At 36.2% G+C, this 17,646-nt stretch overlaps 2 protein-coding genes across 2 annotated transcripts; one reads left to right on the top strand and one right to left on the bottom strand.

Moving 5' to 3' along the window:
• Positions 1 to 2,053: 2,053 nt before the first annotated feature.
• LOC306863304 (stomatin-like) lies at positions 2,054 to 6,559 on the bottom strand (the record flags this gene model as incomplete). Its single annotated transcript, XM_079406552.1, has 7 exons — positions 2,054 to 2,242; positions 5,109 to 5,243; positions 5,516 to 5,719; positions 5,838 to 5,920; positions 6,020 to 6,089; positions 6,264 to 6,382; positions 6,493 to 6,559. 7 exons carry the CDS (start codon positions 6,557 to 6,559, stop codon positions 2,054 to 2,056), a joined length of 867 nt encoding a protein of 288 aa, XP_079262678.1.
• An 802-nt stretch (positions 6,560 to 7,361) lies between these two features.
• abcc13 (ATP-binding cassette, sub-family C (CFTR/MRP), member 13) lies at positions 7,362 to 17,455 on the top strand (the record flags this gene model as incomplete). Its single annotated transcript, XM_079406551.1, is given in 25 exon segments — positions 7,362 to 7,658; positions 7,954 to 7,997; positions 8,076 to 8,205; positions 8,319 to 8,494; positions 8,739 to 8,922; positions 9,120 to 9,371; positions 9,493 to 9,558; positions 10,548 to 10,685; positions 11,113 to 11,259; positions 11,380 to 11,458; positions 11,552 to 11,591; positions 12,399 to 12,456; positions 12,859 to 13,078; positions 13,150 to 13,301; positions 13,527 to 13,682; positions 13,805 to 13,986; positions 14,498 to 14,618; positions 14,696 to 14,797; positions 15,001 to 15,144; positions 15,679 to 15,696; positions 15,699 to 15,839; positions 16,095 to 16,261; positions 17,082 to 17,276; positions 17,375 to 17,382; positions 17,385 to 17,455. Coding segments are annotated over 24 exon segments (2,970 nt in total). The 5' UTR covers positions 7,362 to 7,658; positions 7,954 to 7,974.
• Positions 17,456 to 17,646: the final 191 nt, after the last annotated feature.

Raw genomic sequence — 17,646 nt, 5'->3', positions numbered from 1 at the left:
GTAGTTCTGAGAATAGTTCTAGCATCTGCATAGTGCCGTGAAATTCATACATGTTCTCTGTTGATCATTTAAAAATATTCCCAGTTCTGATTTTCTGGAAACTGGTGATGAGCATTTATTTTGTTCTGTACATTTTGGAAAAAACTAACAGAGGTTAATAATTTTTCCCCAAAATTGACAGACTGATCCACAAGTAAGGCTGGATTTTAGCGACCCAGTTCCCGTTCATCTTGCTGTGCGTCATCTCTTCACACATCAAAATTTCATGCTTCCATTTGTCTGTGCCATCAACATGCACAATATCCTTTTGATCATCCTGCAGATCCTTAAACCATATGATGTGTCCACCTCATATTTAAGCCACGCAAACTGTCAGGTTTTCCATAGATTTCCGACCCTAGAGGTCATCTGTATAATCAGCAGGATAGCGTCCTATCTCTTACCTTTACAAAGCATAAAGATGCTAAGCAAAATCAGGAAACGCCACAGTGACATCCTCAATATCAATATACAGTATATCAAGAAAACGAAGAAACGTTGGAGTATCTGTAGTAAAGGAAAGAGCCCATGGAGGAGGGGTTATGGGCGGAGCGAAGGAGATTGAAGGAGATCACACATGCTCACCCTGTGGTTAGTGGACAGTGTGATAAGTAAGCAGGCCAGCTTAGGACTTCCAGAAGAGTACAGATCATGAAAACAAGCATTTGGTGATGACTAAATTACTTTACAGGGACAGTTCATCCAAAAATGACAATTCTGTCTTTTATTCACCTCATGATGTTCCAAACCTGTATAACTTTCTTTCCTTTGTAAGAATAAAGATATTTTTGAAAACTTTTTTTTTTTTTTTTTGGTCCATACATAGGATGTCATTGGGATCCAAAGTTATGTTCTTCAAAATATCTTCTGTGTTCTGCAGAAGAAAGTCTATATATATAGATATTTGAAATGGCACGAGCAAATAAATGTGAACAAATGACAAAACTTTCATTTTTGAGTGATCAATTCCAACATTTTTTGGAAACTTCCAGTTGCTGCTGCTTCCAATGTCAAGCATATTCTGCCCTCTGGTTGTTTTGTTCTGCATTAAAGGGCACAAGGTCACAATGGAGTCGTTTTCCTTCCAAACTCTAGTAAAAGAGCCACATCAGCACAGATATTCATAGTACATACATTTTCATATTGCGCCCATATAGAGCATTACTATTGTAATAGTCTCCAGAGAGAAGCAATGACCTGGAATACATTTACATTGCTTCCCTGCTGAGTGCCTTAAAACCTTGTTTCCTCTAAAACGAAGTTATGCGTGAAATTAGCACTACCCTATCTTGTAGCCTCACCAACTTCCTTGACTGCATCTTTGCATTCCCTGCAGGTCCTGTTTATGTGAGTGTAGCAACAGCAACAGAAATGACTGCAGTACAGAGGTAGTTTCTTTTAAATTCTTCATGAGTATGTATCTACACCAGCATTGAGAGCATTATGACAGTGTGTCTTTGGGGTTCAGGGTCAGAACAGAACAGAAGCTGTTTTTGTCTGTGTGAGGTTGAAACAGATTAGATGGCAGATTAAAGTAACTAAACTGTCCATTCATTCCTGCATCTGATGTAGTCAATCCTATTATGAGACTCATTGTACCCATTTTTTCTGCATCAGGCTGACAGTTTAACCATTAGTCTTTTCTTATGACAGCGTCAAGGGTTAAACAGTCATTCTGTCATATAATCATGTTCTCTGTGTATATGTGTACCTATTGTTGTATGTTAACATAGGCTATAGGCAAATTAGGCATACACAATGACATTTAAATCCATTTTATTCTTATACTTAAAAGATCTAAGCAGATCAGAGTAGAATATATAGCCATATTATTTGACCCTTTAATCATGTAATACAAAAATTTTGAACAATTCATTTTTAAATATGTAAGAAACAATGCAAAGAGCAAAATATCTATAATATAACCAGAATATGTTTGCCTATATTGAAAGCAAAGAGAAACTATGTACTGTACAGTGATATTTGAACATTAGTAGATCATTCCTTTATAAGGTCAACTTTTCATGAAATTAGTGATGAAGTCAATAGGAAGAGGAAAGACAATAGTTGAGTTCCTTTCCGAGGCAATCTCAGTCAGCGTCTGCATATACCGCAGCTGAAGCGCAGACGGAGACTCTGACATCACGTTTGCTGCCTCCTTCAGAGCACGAGAGGCTTTCATTTCTCCCTCTGCTGCAATCACCTGTTCATGATAGATTAGAACACACTTAAATATGTTCATTTTACAAAGGCAACACTTCAATGGTGAAGCACTTTACCATGAATTCATTCTTCATATAAACACAATCCCAATTCACAGTCTGGCCTCTGGCACACACCTTTAATTGCTCGGAAATTTCCATTGAGCAAATCCAGTTTGTTTTTCAGCTGTATTGTGCCATAGTGTGAGGACATAAAGACTCAGGTTTCCAGTCAACAATATGATTCACATTATTGTAGTGTTTATTTAGATGAGATCCTGCTGTATTTTAAGGGGAGGTCAGGTTAGCATCACTGAACTATTGTGTATGGATGGATGGTTAAATTAATAAAATTTAAAAAAAAACAACAGATGAATGGTGGATGAATAAACAATGTATGACACTTTTCTTTCATATAGATTGATTTATCAATTTATTTAAAACACTGAAAGAAAATATAATTACGTTCATGTTTACATAACTAAAGAGATAATGATAAATGAGAGATAATAACAAAAAAAAAGATTATAAGTATATTAGTGCCGTGAAGAAGCTGCATAATATTTACATATATTTCCCAAAAATGAAAAAACAAAACAAATGATTTGCAGAATATATATATATATATATATATATATATATATATATATATATACAGTGGTGTGAAAAAGTGTTGGCCCCCTTCCTGATTTTTTATTTTATTTTGTCACGTTTTAATATTTCAGATCATCAAACAAATTTAAATATTAATCAAAGATAACACAAGTAAACACAATATGCAGTTTTTAAATTAAGGGTTTTTTTTATGAAGGGAAAACAAAATCCAAACCCGCATGGCCCTGTGTGAAAAAGTGTTTGCCCCACCCCGTTAAAACATAACTGTGGTTTATCACACCTGAGTTCAGTTTCTCTAGCCACACCCAGGCCTGATTACTGCCACACCTGTTCACAATCAAGAAATCACTTAAATAGGACCTGTCTGACAAAGTGAAGTAGACCAAAAGTTCCTCATCATGTTGAGATCCAAAGAAATTCAGGAACAAATGAGAAAGAAAGTAATTGAGATCTATCAGTCTGGAAAAGGTTATAAAGCCATTTCTAAAGCTTTGGGACTCCAGCGAACCACAGTGAGAGCCATTATCCACAAATGGTGAAAACATGGAACAGTGGTGAACCTTCCCAGGAGTGGCCAAAATTACCCCAAGAGCGCAGCGACAACTCATCCAAGAGGTCACAAAAGACCCCACAACAACATCTAAAGAACTGCAGGCCTCACTTGCCTCAGTTAAGGTCAGTGTTCATGACTCCACCATAAGAAAGAGACTGGCCAAAATGGCCTGCATGGCAGAGTTCCAAGACGAAAACCGCTGCTGAGTAAAAAGAACAAAGGCTCATCTCAGGTTTGCCAGAAAACATCTTGATGATCCCCAAGACTTTTGGGAAAATACTCTGTGGACTGACGAGACAAAAGCTGAACTTTTTGGAAGGTGTGTGTCCCATTACATCTGGCGTAAAATTAACACAGCATTTCAGAAAAAGAACATCATACTAACAGTAAAATATGGTGGTGGTAGTGTGATGGTCTGGGGCTGTTTTGCTGCTTCAGGACCTGGAAGACTTGCTGTGATAAATGGAACCATGAATTCAGCTGTCTACCAAAAAATCCTGAAGGACAATGTCCGGCCATCTGTTCGTGACCTCAAGCTGAAGCGAACTTGGGTTCTGCAGCAGGACAATGATCCAAAACACACCAGCAAATCCACCTCTGAATGGATGAAGAAAAATAAAATGAAGACTTTGGAGTGGCCTAGTCAAAGTTCTGACCTGAATCCTATTGAGATGCTGTGGCATGACTTTAAAAAGGCGGTTCATGCGCGAAAACCCTCCAATGTGGCTGAATTACAACAATTCTGCCAAGATGAGTGGGCCAAAATTCCTCCACAGCGCTGTAACAGACTCATTGAAAGTTATCGCAAACGCTTGATTGCAGTTGTTGCTGCTAAGGGTGGCCCAACCAGTTATTAGGTTTAGGGGGCAAGCACTTTTTCACACAGGGCCATGTGGGTTTGGATTTTGTTTTCCCTTCATAATAAAAAAAACTTGATTCAAAAACTGCATGTTGTGTTTACTTGTGTTATCTTTGATTAATATTTAAATTTGTTTCATGATCTGAAACATTAAAGTGTGACAAACATGCAAAAAAATAAAAAAATCAGAAAGGGGGCCAACACTTTTTCACACCACTGTATATATATATATATATATATATATGTGTGTATATATAAAATAAGATATTTACATATATTTCTCAAGAAAAAAACATTTTCACACACACACATATATGATTTAATTAATGAATTAATTAATGTAACTATTATATTACATTTAATTAATTTATGATTAATTAAATTATTAATAATTAATAAATTAATTCTAATTCTATTTATATTAGAATCATATAGAAATCTAAATCAATTAATTCTATGTAACTACACACACACAGAGAGAGAGCGATAACTACATTTACAGTCACAAAATATATACATATATTACAGATTCTGTAAGTGGTATCTAACTATATTGTAAGTGGTCAGTCATCACAAATAGCAATAAAATGAGGCTAATGTCTTGACCTGCAAGTGCTTTACTGGTCTGTAGGTCTTGTTTTGGAAATTGATTGGCTTAAGGGGGTTACAGTTCATTTACACTTCTGACCGTATGTTAGGGGCTGCAGGTGCTCATCCACCAATCAGAGAACAGTGTGTCTCCCCAGACAGACTGAACACAAAGCTGATAAGACTAAACTTGGCAGGCTCGGCAGAACAGACAGTATAGCATGTAACAATCTTTCAGTGCTCAGACACCCACCTTGGCTCTGGCATCTCTGGTGGCCTCGGCCTCAGCTGCCATGGCTCTCTGCAAAGTGGTGGGCAGTTTGACATCTTTAAGCTCGACGCGTTCCACTTTGATACCCCAGTTCTTGGATGCAGCATACAGCACAGCCTGTCAGGCAAATATGAAACAATTGACTATTTTTATTTGAGGCACTTATGCTCCTATCCAGAAGAAAATGTTGAAATACTCTTAAAAATAAAGATTCCAAAAATAAGGTTTGCGCAGTGATGCTATAGATTAGGAGAACCATTGTGAGTTCCCCTAAGAACCTTTTGTGGAATGGAAATATTACATGGATGTTACATGGATAAAGGACGGTTTTATTTTTAGGAGTAAAACAGCTAAAGATTTAGAGTTGTTTTCAGGAAGGGTTATCTTACCTCCATCTGTTCAGACATCTCCTCACGGTCTTTTAAGATGTCTGCCAGACTCTTAGTTCCCAGCATGTTTCGTAATGTAGTCTGTGCAAGCATCTTTGTGGCATGATTAGCATTCTCCACTTTGGTAATAGAGACAGTGGGGTTAAAGACACGATAGTAGACCACTGCATCCACCATGATAGTCACTGAGTCTTTGGTCAGCACCTGAGGAGAAAATGCGATACATGTTACATTATATAACACAATATGATATTAAACTCATAATATGTATTAATTGAAAAAATACTAACAACGTTTAAACATTTTCTAATTAATCACTCACCTCTTGTGGAGGGATGTCAAAAGACACTGTTCTTAAATCAACCTTCCTAAATGTGTCCACACATGGAATAATCCAGAACAAACCTTTAAAAACAATCAATAAAAAGAACTGCTAGTTACAATTGAGCTAAGCAAACAATTTGTAACAAATTATTCATGATTTTAAGAATAGTAATTAATAACCAGGTCCTTTAGCACCGCCTAGGAGTCGTCCCAATCGGAAAATAACTGCTCTTTCATATTCCTGGACAATCTTTTGACAAAAAAAATATAGATTAGGGATTGATATATAAATAATAATGAAGTTATAATAAATGATTTTCACTTAATTTGATGACCTTAATGTTTATGTCAGATTTTATTGTTTGATAATAATAATAATAAACCATTTTTAAAGTAGGTTTTACATTAGGTATTTTTTTCTTACCTTCATACAAAACCAGACTGAGACAGGAAAAGAGACAGGAAAAGTAAGAAAGACAAGGAGGAAGGAGAAGAAGGTAAGGAGGTATCCACAGAACCCAGAGCTTCTGGATGGATCGCCATCTGATTTAATCCAAAAGCAAGAGGTTAGTCATGGCATCGAAATTATCTGAACAAATTTCTTTAAAAACTTTTTTTTCTTTTTTTAAGAAATAAATAGAAGCCTGGCAAACCTGACTGGAGTATGACTTTTGTGTCACTCTCTTCATTTGCTGCAGGTTCAATTTTGTTCTGGGACATCTCACTCAGAGCTATAGACACGGTTAGCAGTTTTTGTTTTCTGACTGATGAAATATAGTTTCAGTGAGATATTTAAGGTGATTTAAATATGTTCTCTTTTTCCATTACCGCCCATTTTCACACACAACACAACATGGAGCTTTGCATGTCTCTAAGCAACAAAACTGAGCTCATGTTAAACCTGAAAGTCAATTATTCGTTTACTCATTCTTTGAATGAGGCCTTATCATATATAATTTTTTGTTTACACATTCTATGAACAACTGTTTTTTTCTTCATGTTCAGATGCATAATGTATTTAAATATACAGAATATGCGGCCTAAATTAAATGTTTTTTTCTCTTATATCTTGTATTGATGAATAAAATAATTAGTCCAGTTAATATTCATTCTAAGTTAGAACTAGAAAATTTACTTTAAACCTGAAAAAATTGGCATAGATGGATGGATGGATGGATGGATGGATGGATGGATGGATGGATGGATGGATGGATAGATAGATAGATAGATAGATAGATAGATAGATAGATAGATAGATAGATAGATAGATAGATAGATAGATAGATAGATAGATAGATAGATAGATAGATAGATAGAATGATAACAAAAAATAAGATTATAAGTATTTTAGTGCCCTGAAGAAGCTGCATAATAGATATTTACATATATTTCCCAAAAATTAAAAATACAAATTATATACAGTGTATATATAAAAACCAAGTATATTAAATTAGAAAAAAAAGTGCACAACTGACTCGAAAAAGAAAAGGTTTACTCAAAATGATTGACAGCTGGGAGCCACGCCCACAGCGGACAGCGCTGCTCTCATTGGACATGTGCGCACGCTGCACGCTTCTCTGTTTATGCTCCAGACGCGGTTTAATTCCGCTCACAGAGCGTCCTTTAATTATCCCAAAACATGTCAGAGGATATTTAAACCTAAATATCGTCGACAAGTGTAAATGACGTGAAATTGAGGCAACTTTATGTGTTTTCCTGTGAGGTGCCTTTGTTCCAGCTGTATGAGACGCAGATGCAGTCATTTACACGCGGCAAGACATTGTATTGTTTTAGACGCTGCCACAGTTACTGAGATGAGGTAAGCACAACATTTATTGATCTTTTTTTCACACTGCCAGCAGTTGAGAAGTTCACATTATTGTAGAATTGATATTTCACAGTTAAATGATATTTAATTTTTTTGTTTTGAAACTGTTTTCCTTCAGAAATGCACATTTATTTTTCTTTTGTATTTCCAAAACAATATTGTTCTGTTTAATCGTTTTTAAATTGATAAATCTATTGATTCACTGCGATATTTAATAAATGCATATTATCTCCCACCACCGACTACGGTCTCTGCACTAAGATTTGTGTTTGATTTGTGCTCGCAGTCAAAAGGGAGTCTTATCCATATGAACCTCTTTTGGATAAACAGGTAAGCCTAAGCCTATAACTGGGGAGGTATTTCATAATGTTATCAACCACATTTTTTTTTTCTTTCATCTGTTTTCAGGGTGGTTGTAATGGGCCACAGGGGACCGCTGCAGTTGTCTGACCTCTGCAAGCTGTATAATGAGGAGTCTGTCCACACCCTATCCTCTGTGTTTGAGCACGAATGGGAAAAACAACAGAATTACAATGAGGTAACTGTGAATATACACAACAATAGCCAGGGACACATTCTACTATTGTACTTGTTTTCATTGTGAAAAGCATGCTTTGAATGAGATTTATTGTTAATATTTTATTCATACAGAGGTTGGACTTAGAAGAGGATTCTGGAAGAGAGTCACTGCTGGTCTCCAGAAAAAACAATACTGGTTACTCTCTCCTTTATGCAATATGGGTGACATTCCGTCCAGCCTTAGTCAAAGTTGCGCTTCTGAGACTGTCAACTGATATTTTAAGCATTTTAGTTCCTTTGACACTCAGGTATGACTGATGAATGTGATTTAGTTGTTCAAAAATACAGTTAAAACAGTTATATTATCAAATATCATTACAATTTAAAAGAAAAGTTTTCTATTTGAATATCACGTTCCAGAAAAATAATTTAAGCACCAATAATTGATCAAATCACCAAATCAGATTTCTGAATGATCATGTGACATTGAAGACTGGAGTAATGGCTGCTGAAATTCTCTGATATGTTTTCGTACGTTTTTTTTAACCTCAGGTGGGTTATCCTGTTCTGTGAGAGGCAGGCTATGTTTGACTGGGCAGGATACACACATTCTCTGGTGGTGTTAGGAGCAGTTTGCTGCTGTGCTGTTTCTCAGCATCACTTTGAGAAACATAGTAGGATAATTACAGCCAATGCACAAGCAGTTCTAGCTGGCTTCCTCTACATGAAGGTAAAGGTCTTATTAACTGTCTCATTATCTCAGTCAGTATGCTTTCAGTCCAATCAAAGAACAGTCTGCAATATTTTTTTTCACAAACGTTTTGTCATGTCACACTGAAAGTATATCTATTTCTTTATATACTGAAAGGATTATCTTCTTTTTTCCATGGTTCATGTACATATTCCATTTCACCCCCCTCCTATACATTTAAGACATTGCCTTTTTCCCCTAATTCTCGACAGCAATCCAACACCACTCAGGGGACAGATGTATTGAGGGAGGTTGAAAATATGACACAGCTGGTGGTCACATTAGCTTGTCTTTGGTCCACTCCCCTGAGAGTCGCTCTCTGTCTGGGCTTACTGTGGGTAGAATTGGGCCCAGGTGTTCTAGTGGGGGTGGCCTTGCTACTAGTCCTCATCCCTGTCAACTCTGCAGTAGAGCACAAAGCCAAACAGCTTCAGGTTAGTAAGGCCAGGCTGCTCAAGAGTTTGCATGTGTAAAATAAGGGATGAAGCATGTTCAGTGTATTTCTGTACATGTTCTGATGCTGATATGTTTTATAATCTTTTTGTTGTTCCTCAGAGAACTCAGCTGATCATCAGGGAAAGGAGTGAACAGCTTATCAAGGAAATGTTGCATAAATACCAGGTCTTTTCTGTTCCCAATCCTCACACTTGATTCTGACATTTATAGACGTAACTCTCTTGAATTTGTTTCAATCTCAACCAGGGCTAGGATTTCAGTCTTAGGATGGCTCAGTTACGTATCTGAGCATGAGCTGATTTAGATTGGAGGAATATTTCCAAAAAAAAAAAAAAAAAAAAAAAATCAAGTTCTTGCTTGAATAATTAATTTTTAAAGTCACCATGAAATCAAATTGACAGTTACTGACACTTATTTTTTCATGAAATATTGCAAGGTTTATGTATGCATATAATTTTTGCATATATATATTTTTTATTATGTTATTTTTTTTATAATGTGCCCTCGTAATCTTTAACCAAAAAAAATTAACTTCTCCTTGCAACAACAGCTATCTGATGACATGCATCTGCATGCGGGCGAAACAATAATTCCTGCCCTTCAGCAACCTGTCACTCACATGAGATCACAGCAATTATCAAACAACAGCGATCCAATCAATTCCCGATGGACAAAATCAAATATTTGAGAAACCGTTGTGCTTGGATATCAGTAAAGGGTAGAAAAGACAATTGCAACTTGGGCTTTGTGGTGATTTAAACATAAAACTAAACAAAACAAAAAAACAATAGCATCTCTTTGACAGTAATGGTTTTATTTTTGTGATTTCACTTGTTCAATGTAAAGTTCCATATTGGCTGTCCACATACAAGGCATTGTTATGCATATTTTATTAAGTGCCTAATTAGAAATCATAGAAAATTGCTTTTTGTATTTAATTATGAAAATGTTCATGTCTTTTAAATTACATGTCAAATTAAACCGTTTGAAACAAATGAAACGATGTTGAAAAATAAAAAATGTAGGGTGTGGACTTGGTTCAGTCCATCAGTTGTTTATTGGATGTAGACAGATATGTTTACAATAAGATCAATAACATGCATTTAGGTGAATTTTAAGGTGAACCATCCCGACTTTAATCTGTCTCTGTGTAGGCGCTGAAGTTTCTCACATGGGAGTCTTGGTTCCATCAAAGAGTTACAGAGTCACGGGCCAGGGAGCTGGAAATGTTGAGAATTCTGGGATATCTGACAACATTCTCTATGCTCAACTCTATCTGTATGCCTTTCCTGGTGAGTGCTGATATTCAGGACAAATACCTTCATGAAAAAACTGACACCGCTTCACCAGGTTCATCAGCAAGATGGTGCTACTAGTTATTTTACTAAATAATCCAGTCAAGAAACCTTTTTGGATATTCCTCATCCTTACTAAAATTGTTTTTTACTTACTACTGCTAAACTACCCTCTGTGATTTTGACTTCAAATTACCTTGCTTCTCTTCTCCAGATGCACAGGGGCTTAATAAGTAAATAAATCCACAGAGCTCTGAGATTAAAACCCAAATCAAAGTCTATCATAGATTACAACCTGAGGTTAGAACATTTTGGTCCCCATCATTCCACGCTTTCATCAGAATGTACATGACCTGTCACTGGACAGATGAACTTAATATCTTCTTTGACCCATATTTCCCATGCTCTTTAACTTTCTGTGCAGGTTGGTTTCTCTAGTATTGGTGTGTTTGTGCTGGTGGATGATGGGAATGTTCTCACACCATCTCAGATCTTTACATCCCTCTGTTTCTTCAGATTGCTCCGTCCACCTCTGCTGGAGCTCCCTGGGCTCTGGTGTGTCCTCAAGCAGGTAGCATGCATGTGACATAACATCAAAACAAACTTTATTGAAGATTTTAAATCTACAGTTTCTTAGTATTTTATTAGTACTTAATGTTCAAATGAATTAATCTCAGCATTATTTATGCAGGCACAGCAGTCTCTTTGCCATCTGGAGAATATCTGTTTTACAAAGGACTTTGGCACCACTCAGTTTGTTACTACAAAAGGTAACATCACCATACATGACAACTCGCTGATGCATGGAGAAACAAGTTTTTCTTTTTTTTGGCTGTAAAGTGTTACCTCGTCATGTGTTACAGAAGAGCTTCCATCTGATGGCTTCCAACAGCCATGTGACAGGTAAGTTTGTTCTTTTTTTATTTGTATTTTATTTTGTATTGTATTTATTTTATTTATTTATTGTTTTATAATGTATTGTAATTAATCTATTGAACACCCTCATGTAAACACTTGGAGTTTGCTAAGACATTTTCGTGTTTTAAAGAAGTCTCTTATGCTCAAAACAGTAAACCAATCATATTATGAAATATTACAATTTAAAAGAACTGTTTTCAATTTCAGTATATTTTTTAAATATAATTTATTTATGTGATTTAAATCTGAAATTTCAGCCAGCATAATACAAATTCAAATGTTTATGTGCATGTTACATTATCCTCTGACATTTGATTAGGCAGAGTCCAGAACATTGGGTAAAGCACAGTGCGTGACCTGACCCGTCGGTCTTTGTTGTCCAGTACAGATCCAGCATTAATATATTACAATTGCTTTAATCCAAGACGAACATCAGTGCATTTAAGAGCATTAGCAGTGCTTCTCATTTTAATATCTTTCTGATCCCCCTGAGAGAATGTATCATGCTTTTCTTATACTGTGTTCCATGTACTAGAGTGGCCTTTGTGGTTTAGTCATGAAGGTTAGTGCAGGTTAAGAAAGGATGATATGCACAGAATCACGGGGATTGCTGGTCACAGGGTGATGGTGACTAGTATAATCTCATGGGAAAGACCGAACAGGGCTGCTGACGTTTTCTTTTTATCCCACATTTCTCCAACCTGCTTGTTCTTCTAATGCTTGGCCTGCAGTTTTACTCAAGTACACTGTATCTTTATAGTCTAAACATTTTTGATGTATTGATTTTTACAGGTGTAAAGATAAACACAGTCAATCTGATGAGAAAAGTGATCACTATCTATCCCAAAAAGTATGTACCAAAAACTATTTTATCTGATTTTAAATTATTATAAGTTTAAAAATATTTTAAATACTTTATCTTCTTAAGTGTCTGTGTATATATATATATATATATATATATATATATATATATATATATATATATATATATATATATATATATATATATATATATATATATATATATATATATAGAATTGTCATCATTTAATCACCCTTATGTCTTTCAAAAATTTTAAGGATAATTCCAAATGTATTTTTAGAAGAACGTCTGAGCTGCTGTTTCCACACAAAAAATAAAATAAATAAATACAAATTTGAAACCGTTTATTTTTAAGTGAACTTACCCCTTTACCTAAAGAGGTTCTTTTTGCTGTGAATTTTGTGTAATGATGTGGTTTTGTCATTTTAGGGCAGTGGAAAGGCCTTCAGGCTGTATTTGAGGGCTTTCGGATGGCACTGGGTGTCAGTTTCCTCGCTTGTCTACCTGTCTGTGTGTGCTGTTAGTTTAGCACAAGATGGTATCCTGAGTGTGTGGACGGGTGAAGCCAAAGAAGTTCAAGGCCTGGAAGGGTGGAGAGAGCTCAGAAACTCTCGACTGTCTGCGTACGCACTGCTCGGACTCCTGCAAGGTTATTGTCAACCTGGGACTTCCTATTTGAGAATATGTTTTTGTTAACTCATATGCTCATATGTATTGCAGCCTTCCTTGTGTGCTGTGCCGCCTACTGTCTGACCTGCGCCTCTCTCAGGGCTTCTCATGCACTGCATGCAAAGCTTCTGTCAGATGTTCTTCACATGCCTTTGCATTCCCAGAAGACTGACATGAGACGGCTACTGCAAGCATTCACTCAGGTGAGTTTTGTCCTCCAGGAGGCGGTGTGGAGCAGAATTCAAAACAAGTGAACTGAAAAAACGGCCTGTTTGATTCCCACAAGTAGCAGGTCATCACTGTTGTGCCCTTGAGGAAGTATTTATTATATAACAGATAGATACAAGCAAATGTGATGGAAACCCAAGATAGATCTTCCTTAATCCCATTTTAACAAAACCAAACATTGCAATCTCATGTTGGATTAGGATATGCAGGTGATTGATGAAGAGCTGCCCAAACATTTGCACAGCTGGTTGAAGAGTCTTTTGGACATATTGAGCACCATCACTCTGATCAGCTTCATCATGCCGCTTTTCAGCCTAGCTGTCTGCCCGCTGATAATCCTCTTCCTCCATATTCAGGTACATCAGTTTTCCCAGAATATATTGACCTGAAGGTTTATACATAAGCAAATCACCATTTAACATCAAGAAGTATTTGCAAATGGTTATACAGGTATTAATATTTCTTTTTCTTCTTTCAGTCACGCTTTTCTTCAGCCCACAGTCACATGGAGGCAAACCCAGCTGCTTCTCTGGAGTGTGTGACACAGTGTGTTGAAGCTCCACTTTCTGGGCCAAAACATAGGGAGGTGTGTCTGACACACTGCCTCCAAGCCTTAAACCAAAACCTGCTGGTCAAGTACAACAAAATCCACAAAGAAAGGTTAATAAAGGTTTTTATATACATTTTGTTTATGCTCGTAGTCTATGAAGGATTCCGAGAGGTCCACTTGTTGTGAATTAGCGGATTAAAAAAACCATTGACAAAAACACCAACATTGAATTACATCACCTAGTCAATCAAAAACAGTGAATTTAATTAACTTTTTCTGTTGTTTCACTTCAGTATCGTAACTCCCAAAGTATTTGTGTGCATCTGCTATATATATATATATATATATATATATATATCTATCTTTTGGAACTGTTCTGCAATCTGTCTTTAATAACAGCAAATAAAGTCTTTAATAAGTATCTTTATAAAAGGATGGTTTTCTGATTTCTGTTGGTTTGTACACAAATTGAAGCAAAAATTTGGTTCAATTTGGCTCAACACCTACAAAAATATATATTATATTATACTATAAATATACACCGTAAACATCTACTAAATGTCACATTTATTGCAACATATACAGCAGCTTTGATTAGTGTGATTTATTACCTGTGTGCAGTCGGGCTGCGTTGCGGTTAGATGGCATTGTTGGAATTGTGCTGTTCCTGGTCAGTCTGATTCTGCTTGAGACCGAACTGGACTCAGGGCTTGTGGTTCTGACATTGATCTGTGCCTTCAATGTAAGTTCATCTATTCTGATACCTAACCTAAGTTTTGTTTGATTAATCATAATGATTATGAAAACATTCTGTTACAGATTAAAGAAGCTCTTCATCGTTACCCTCAGTCTGTCTCTGATATCAACATGGACATGCTGTGCATGCAAAACCTGAGTGAATTTGCCAAAGTGGAGAAGGAGGTACAGGGTAACATAATACTTACTTAACAAGTAAATACTTCTCTTTGTGTTTGCCGGCTCACACTGCTCCACACCTAACCCTAAATGGTTAAATTCATTGTGTACTAAATTCCAAAGAGGATGCCTTGTCACCTCTAAGTGTCACTGGATGTAATTTCCTCTCCGTGGAAGTGGACTGAGCCTACTGCCCCATTTTACCTTAGGCAGCATGGAGAAACTCCTACAGACCACCCAATGACTGGCCCCAGCATGGAGAGGTGAAGTTCAGGAACTATGAGTCCGAAGCCTCCTCTAACGGCACACCAGCTCTTAGAGGAATTAATCTCACCATTCTAAAAGGGGAAAAGGTACTTGGAATATTAATTTGTTTGTTTTCTTGCCAAAGATTTACATACTGAAAATAATTAATTAATTAATTAGTCATTTTATTTATGTATTTATTTATAAGCCTAAGACTTACATACTGATAACAAATAAGTTAATGAATCTATTTCTATTAATATTACATTTATGTATTTATTTATAAGCCTAATAAGTAAGTACTAATTAATATCAATATTTAATTAATTTTATTTATAAACCTAAGATTTGTATACTGATAATAATCAATATGTAATATTTTTATTTTTAATTATTTTTATTGTTAATCTCAAATGTTAAAATAAATGTATTATATTAATTGTTCATTTATATTTGTTGTTAACTTATTATAAATAATAGTACTTTTATTAATATTTTACTATATTGTTATTAGGGTCACATTATATTAATTTTAAATAACTTATTTAAAATTCACTGATTATACTTGCGTATTTATTTTCCCACTGAATATATCAGTATTTAAATCTCAGGGTGGTTTTTGATTGTTTGCCTGTGTATAGATTGGGGTCGTAAGCAGGGGGGGAAGACAGGCACCGGTGGTTTGGTTAGCAGTCTGTTCCGGTCAGTGGAGGCCAGGAGCGGCGCTGTGCTGATTGACGATGTAAACATCGCCCGCATGGGTCTACATGACCTTCGTAGCTGTCTGCACATCATTTCTCAGGTTAGTCAAACAATTTTATATTTGCATACAAGAGAATTATGTTGATTTAGCTTGATCCAGCCACAGCAAAACCGATCAAAGACTGGAGGCGAAGGAGTGTTGACAGGTAACAGAACTATTTCTCTGGGTGTGGTAGAAGGAATGCTCTCCAATATTGTACGTAATGTAAAACTAGCTTTACCCAGGCTCCGCCAGTAACAAGTATTCTCAAGTTATTGTAGTCACTAATGAGTTATGGTGTCCCGTGTGTTACAGGTTCCCGTGCTGTTCTCTGGTCCCCTGAGGGCTAACCTGGACCCGTTCGCGCAGCATACTGATGCACAGGTGTGGTTGGCTCTGGAGCTCTGCCATCTGAAGGAGCATGTTCGACTATTGCCTGCTCAGCTGCTGCACCCTGTACAGAGGACCTCCCTCGCTTTCAGGTGTGTGGGAATCCAATCTTTGGATGCCTCGGGCCAATTTTATGTTTATGTTCAAAGTATTACATCGCACCAGAATATAGTTGATATATATATATATATATATATATATATATATATATATATATATCAACGTATATATAAGAAAAAAATGAATGACACAAAACATTTAATTAATACATTCAAAAAACAGGTGAAATAAATTACAACAAGTTTTCTTATTTGATTATAAAAACCAAGTTCGATTAAGTGCAATTTGCAGACAAGGCAAACAGAAGTAATTGAGCTGATTTATTGTTTCCCACTATTTGATTTTAAGGCTGCTTATTTTGTGTTAAATTGTGACCAATCTGGGTCAGGTCCTGGTCAATTAATAAACAAGTAAATAAAAATGTATTCAATTGAAAAAAAAGTTAAATGTTAAATATAATATATTTGATCATTTTTATACAAATAAAAATCTATAAAACATTTGATAAATTCAAAAAAACTGAATCACACAGATTACAAGTTTCTCATTTGATTATTCATTTTTTTTTTTAAGTTCTATTAAGTGAATTTTGCAGATTGGACAAAAATAATTGAGCCGATTCATTGTTTCCCACAATTGGTAATAAAGGCTGCTTATTTTGCATGTTGAATGAACTGCAGCGTGAAATGATTCACGTTCCGGCTGGAACCAATCATGAGTCCAGATCTGGACCGTGGCTCTGTTTATTACCTCATGAAACAATATAGTTTTCTCTATGGCAACCTTTATGTAATGGCACAACAAACAAGTGGTTGTTATGGGTTAAATATTTCTGTTTTTGTGTTGTGAAAGCTTTGGCCAGAGGAGGCTGCTCTGTTTGGCCAGAGCCCTGCTTGCAAGGGTCAGAATCCTGCTTGTGGAAGAGGCCCTTCCTTGTGTGGACCTAGAAACAGAAGACCTGGTCCGACAGTTGATCCACACAGAATTTAAAGTCTGCACTGTACTGTGGCTCAATCAGAACCCGCTCACAGTCATGCACACTGACAGGTCAGGAGCAACAATCCTTTATATAACAAGTGACTCATCCTGTCATTAAATGTCAAGTATTCCAGTAAGGTATTTATGACCTGTTGTTACTCCTTCAGGGTGCTGGTTTTAAGGGACGAGCTGTGAACTTTGACGCCCCTTCCACCCTCCTCCAGCAGAGGTCGCTGTTCAGTCATTGAGACGGGACCTGTTGTTACATCCAATTATTATTCTGTTATCATTTACTAATTTCTTGTTGAACAAATATTTAAGATATTCATTTTATATTATACATTAGGTTCTCTAAAGCACAGTTTATTCACACATTAATTAATGAAGGTTTTGGACGGATTATACTGAATAAAGGGACGGGGTGTGTGGCCAAGAATGG

Source organism: Barbus barbus, assembly GCF_936440315.1.
Source record: "Barbus barbus genome assembly, chromosome: 44".
NCBI lineage: Eukaryota > Metazoa > Chordata > Actinopteri > Cypriniformes > Cyprinidae > Barbus > Barbus barbus.
This window is presented reverse-complemented; position numbering and strand designations above follow the sequence as displayed.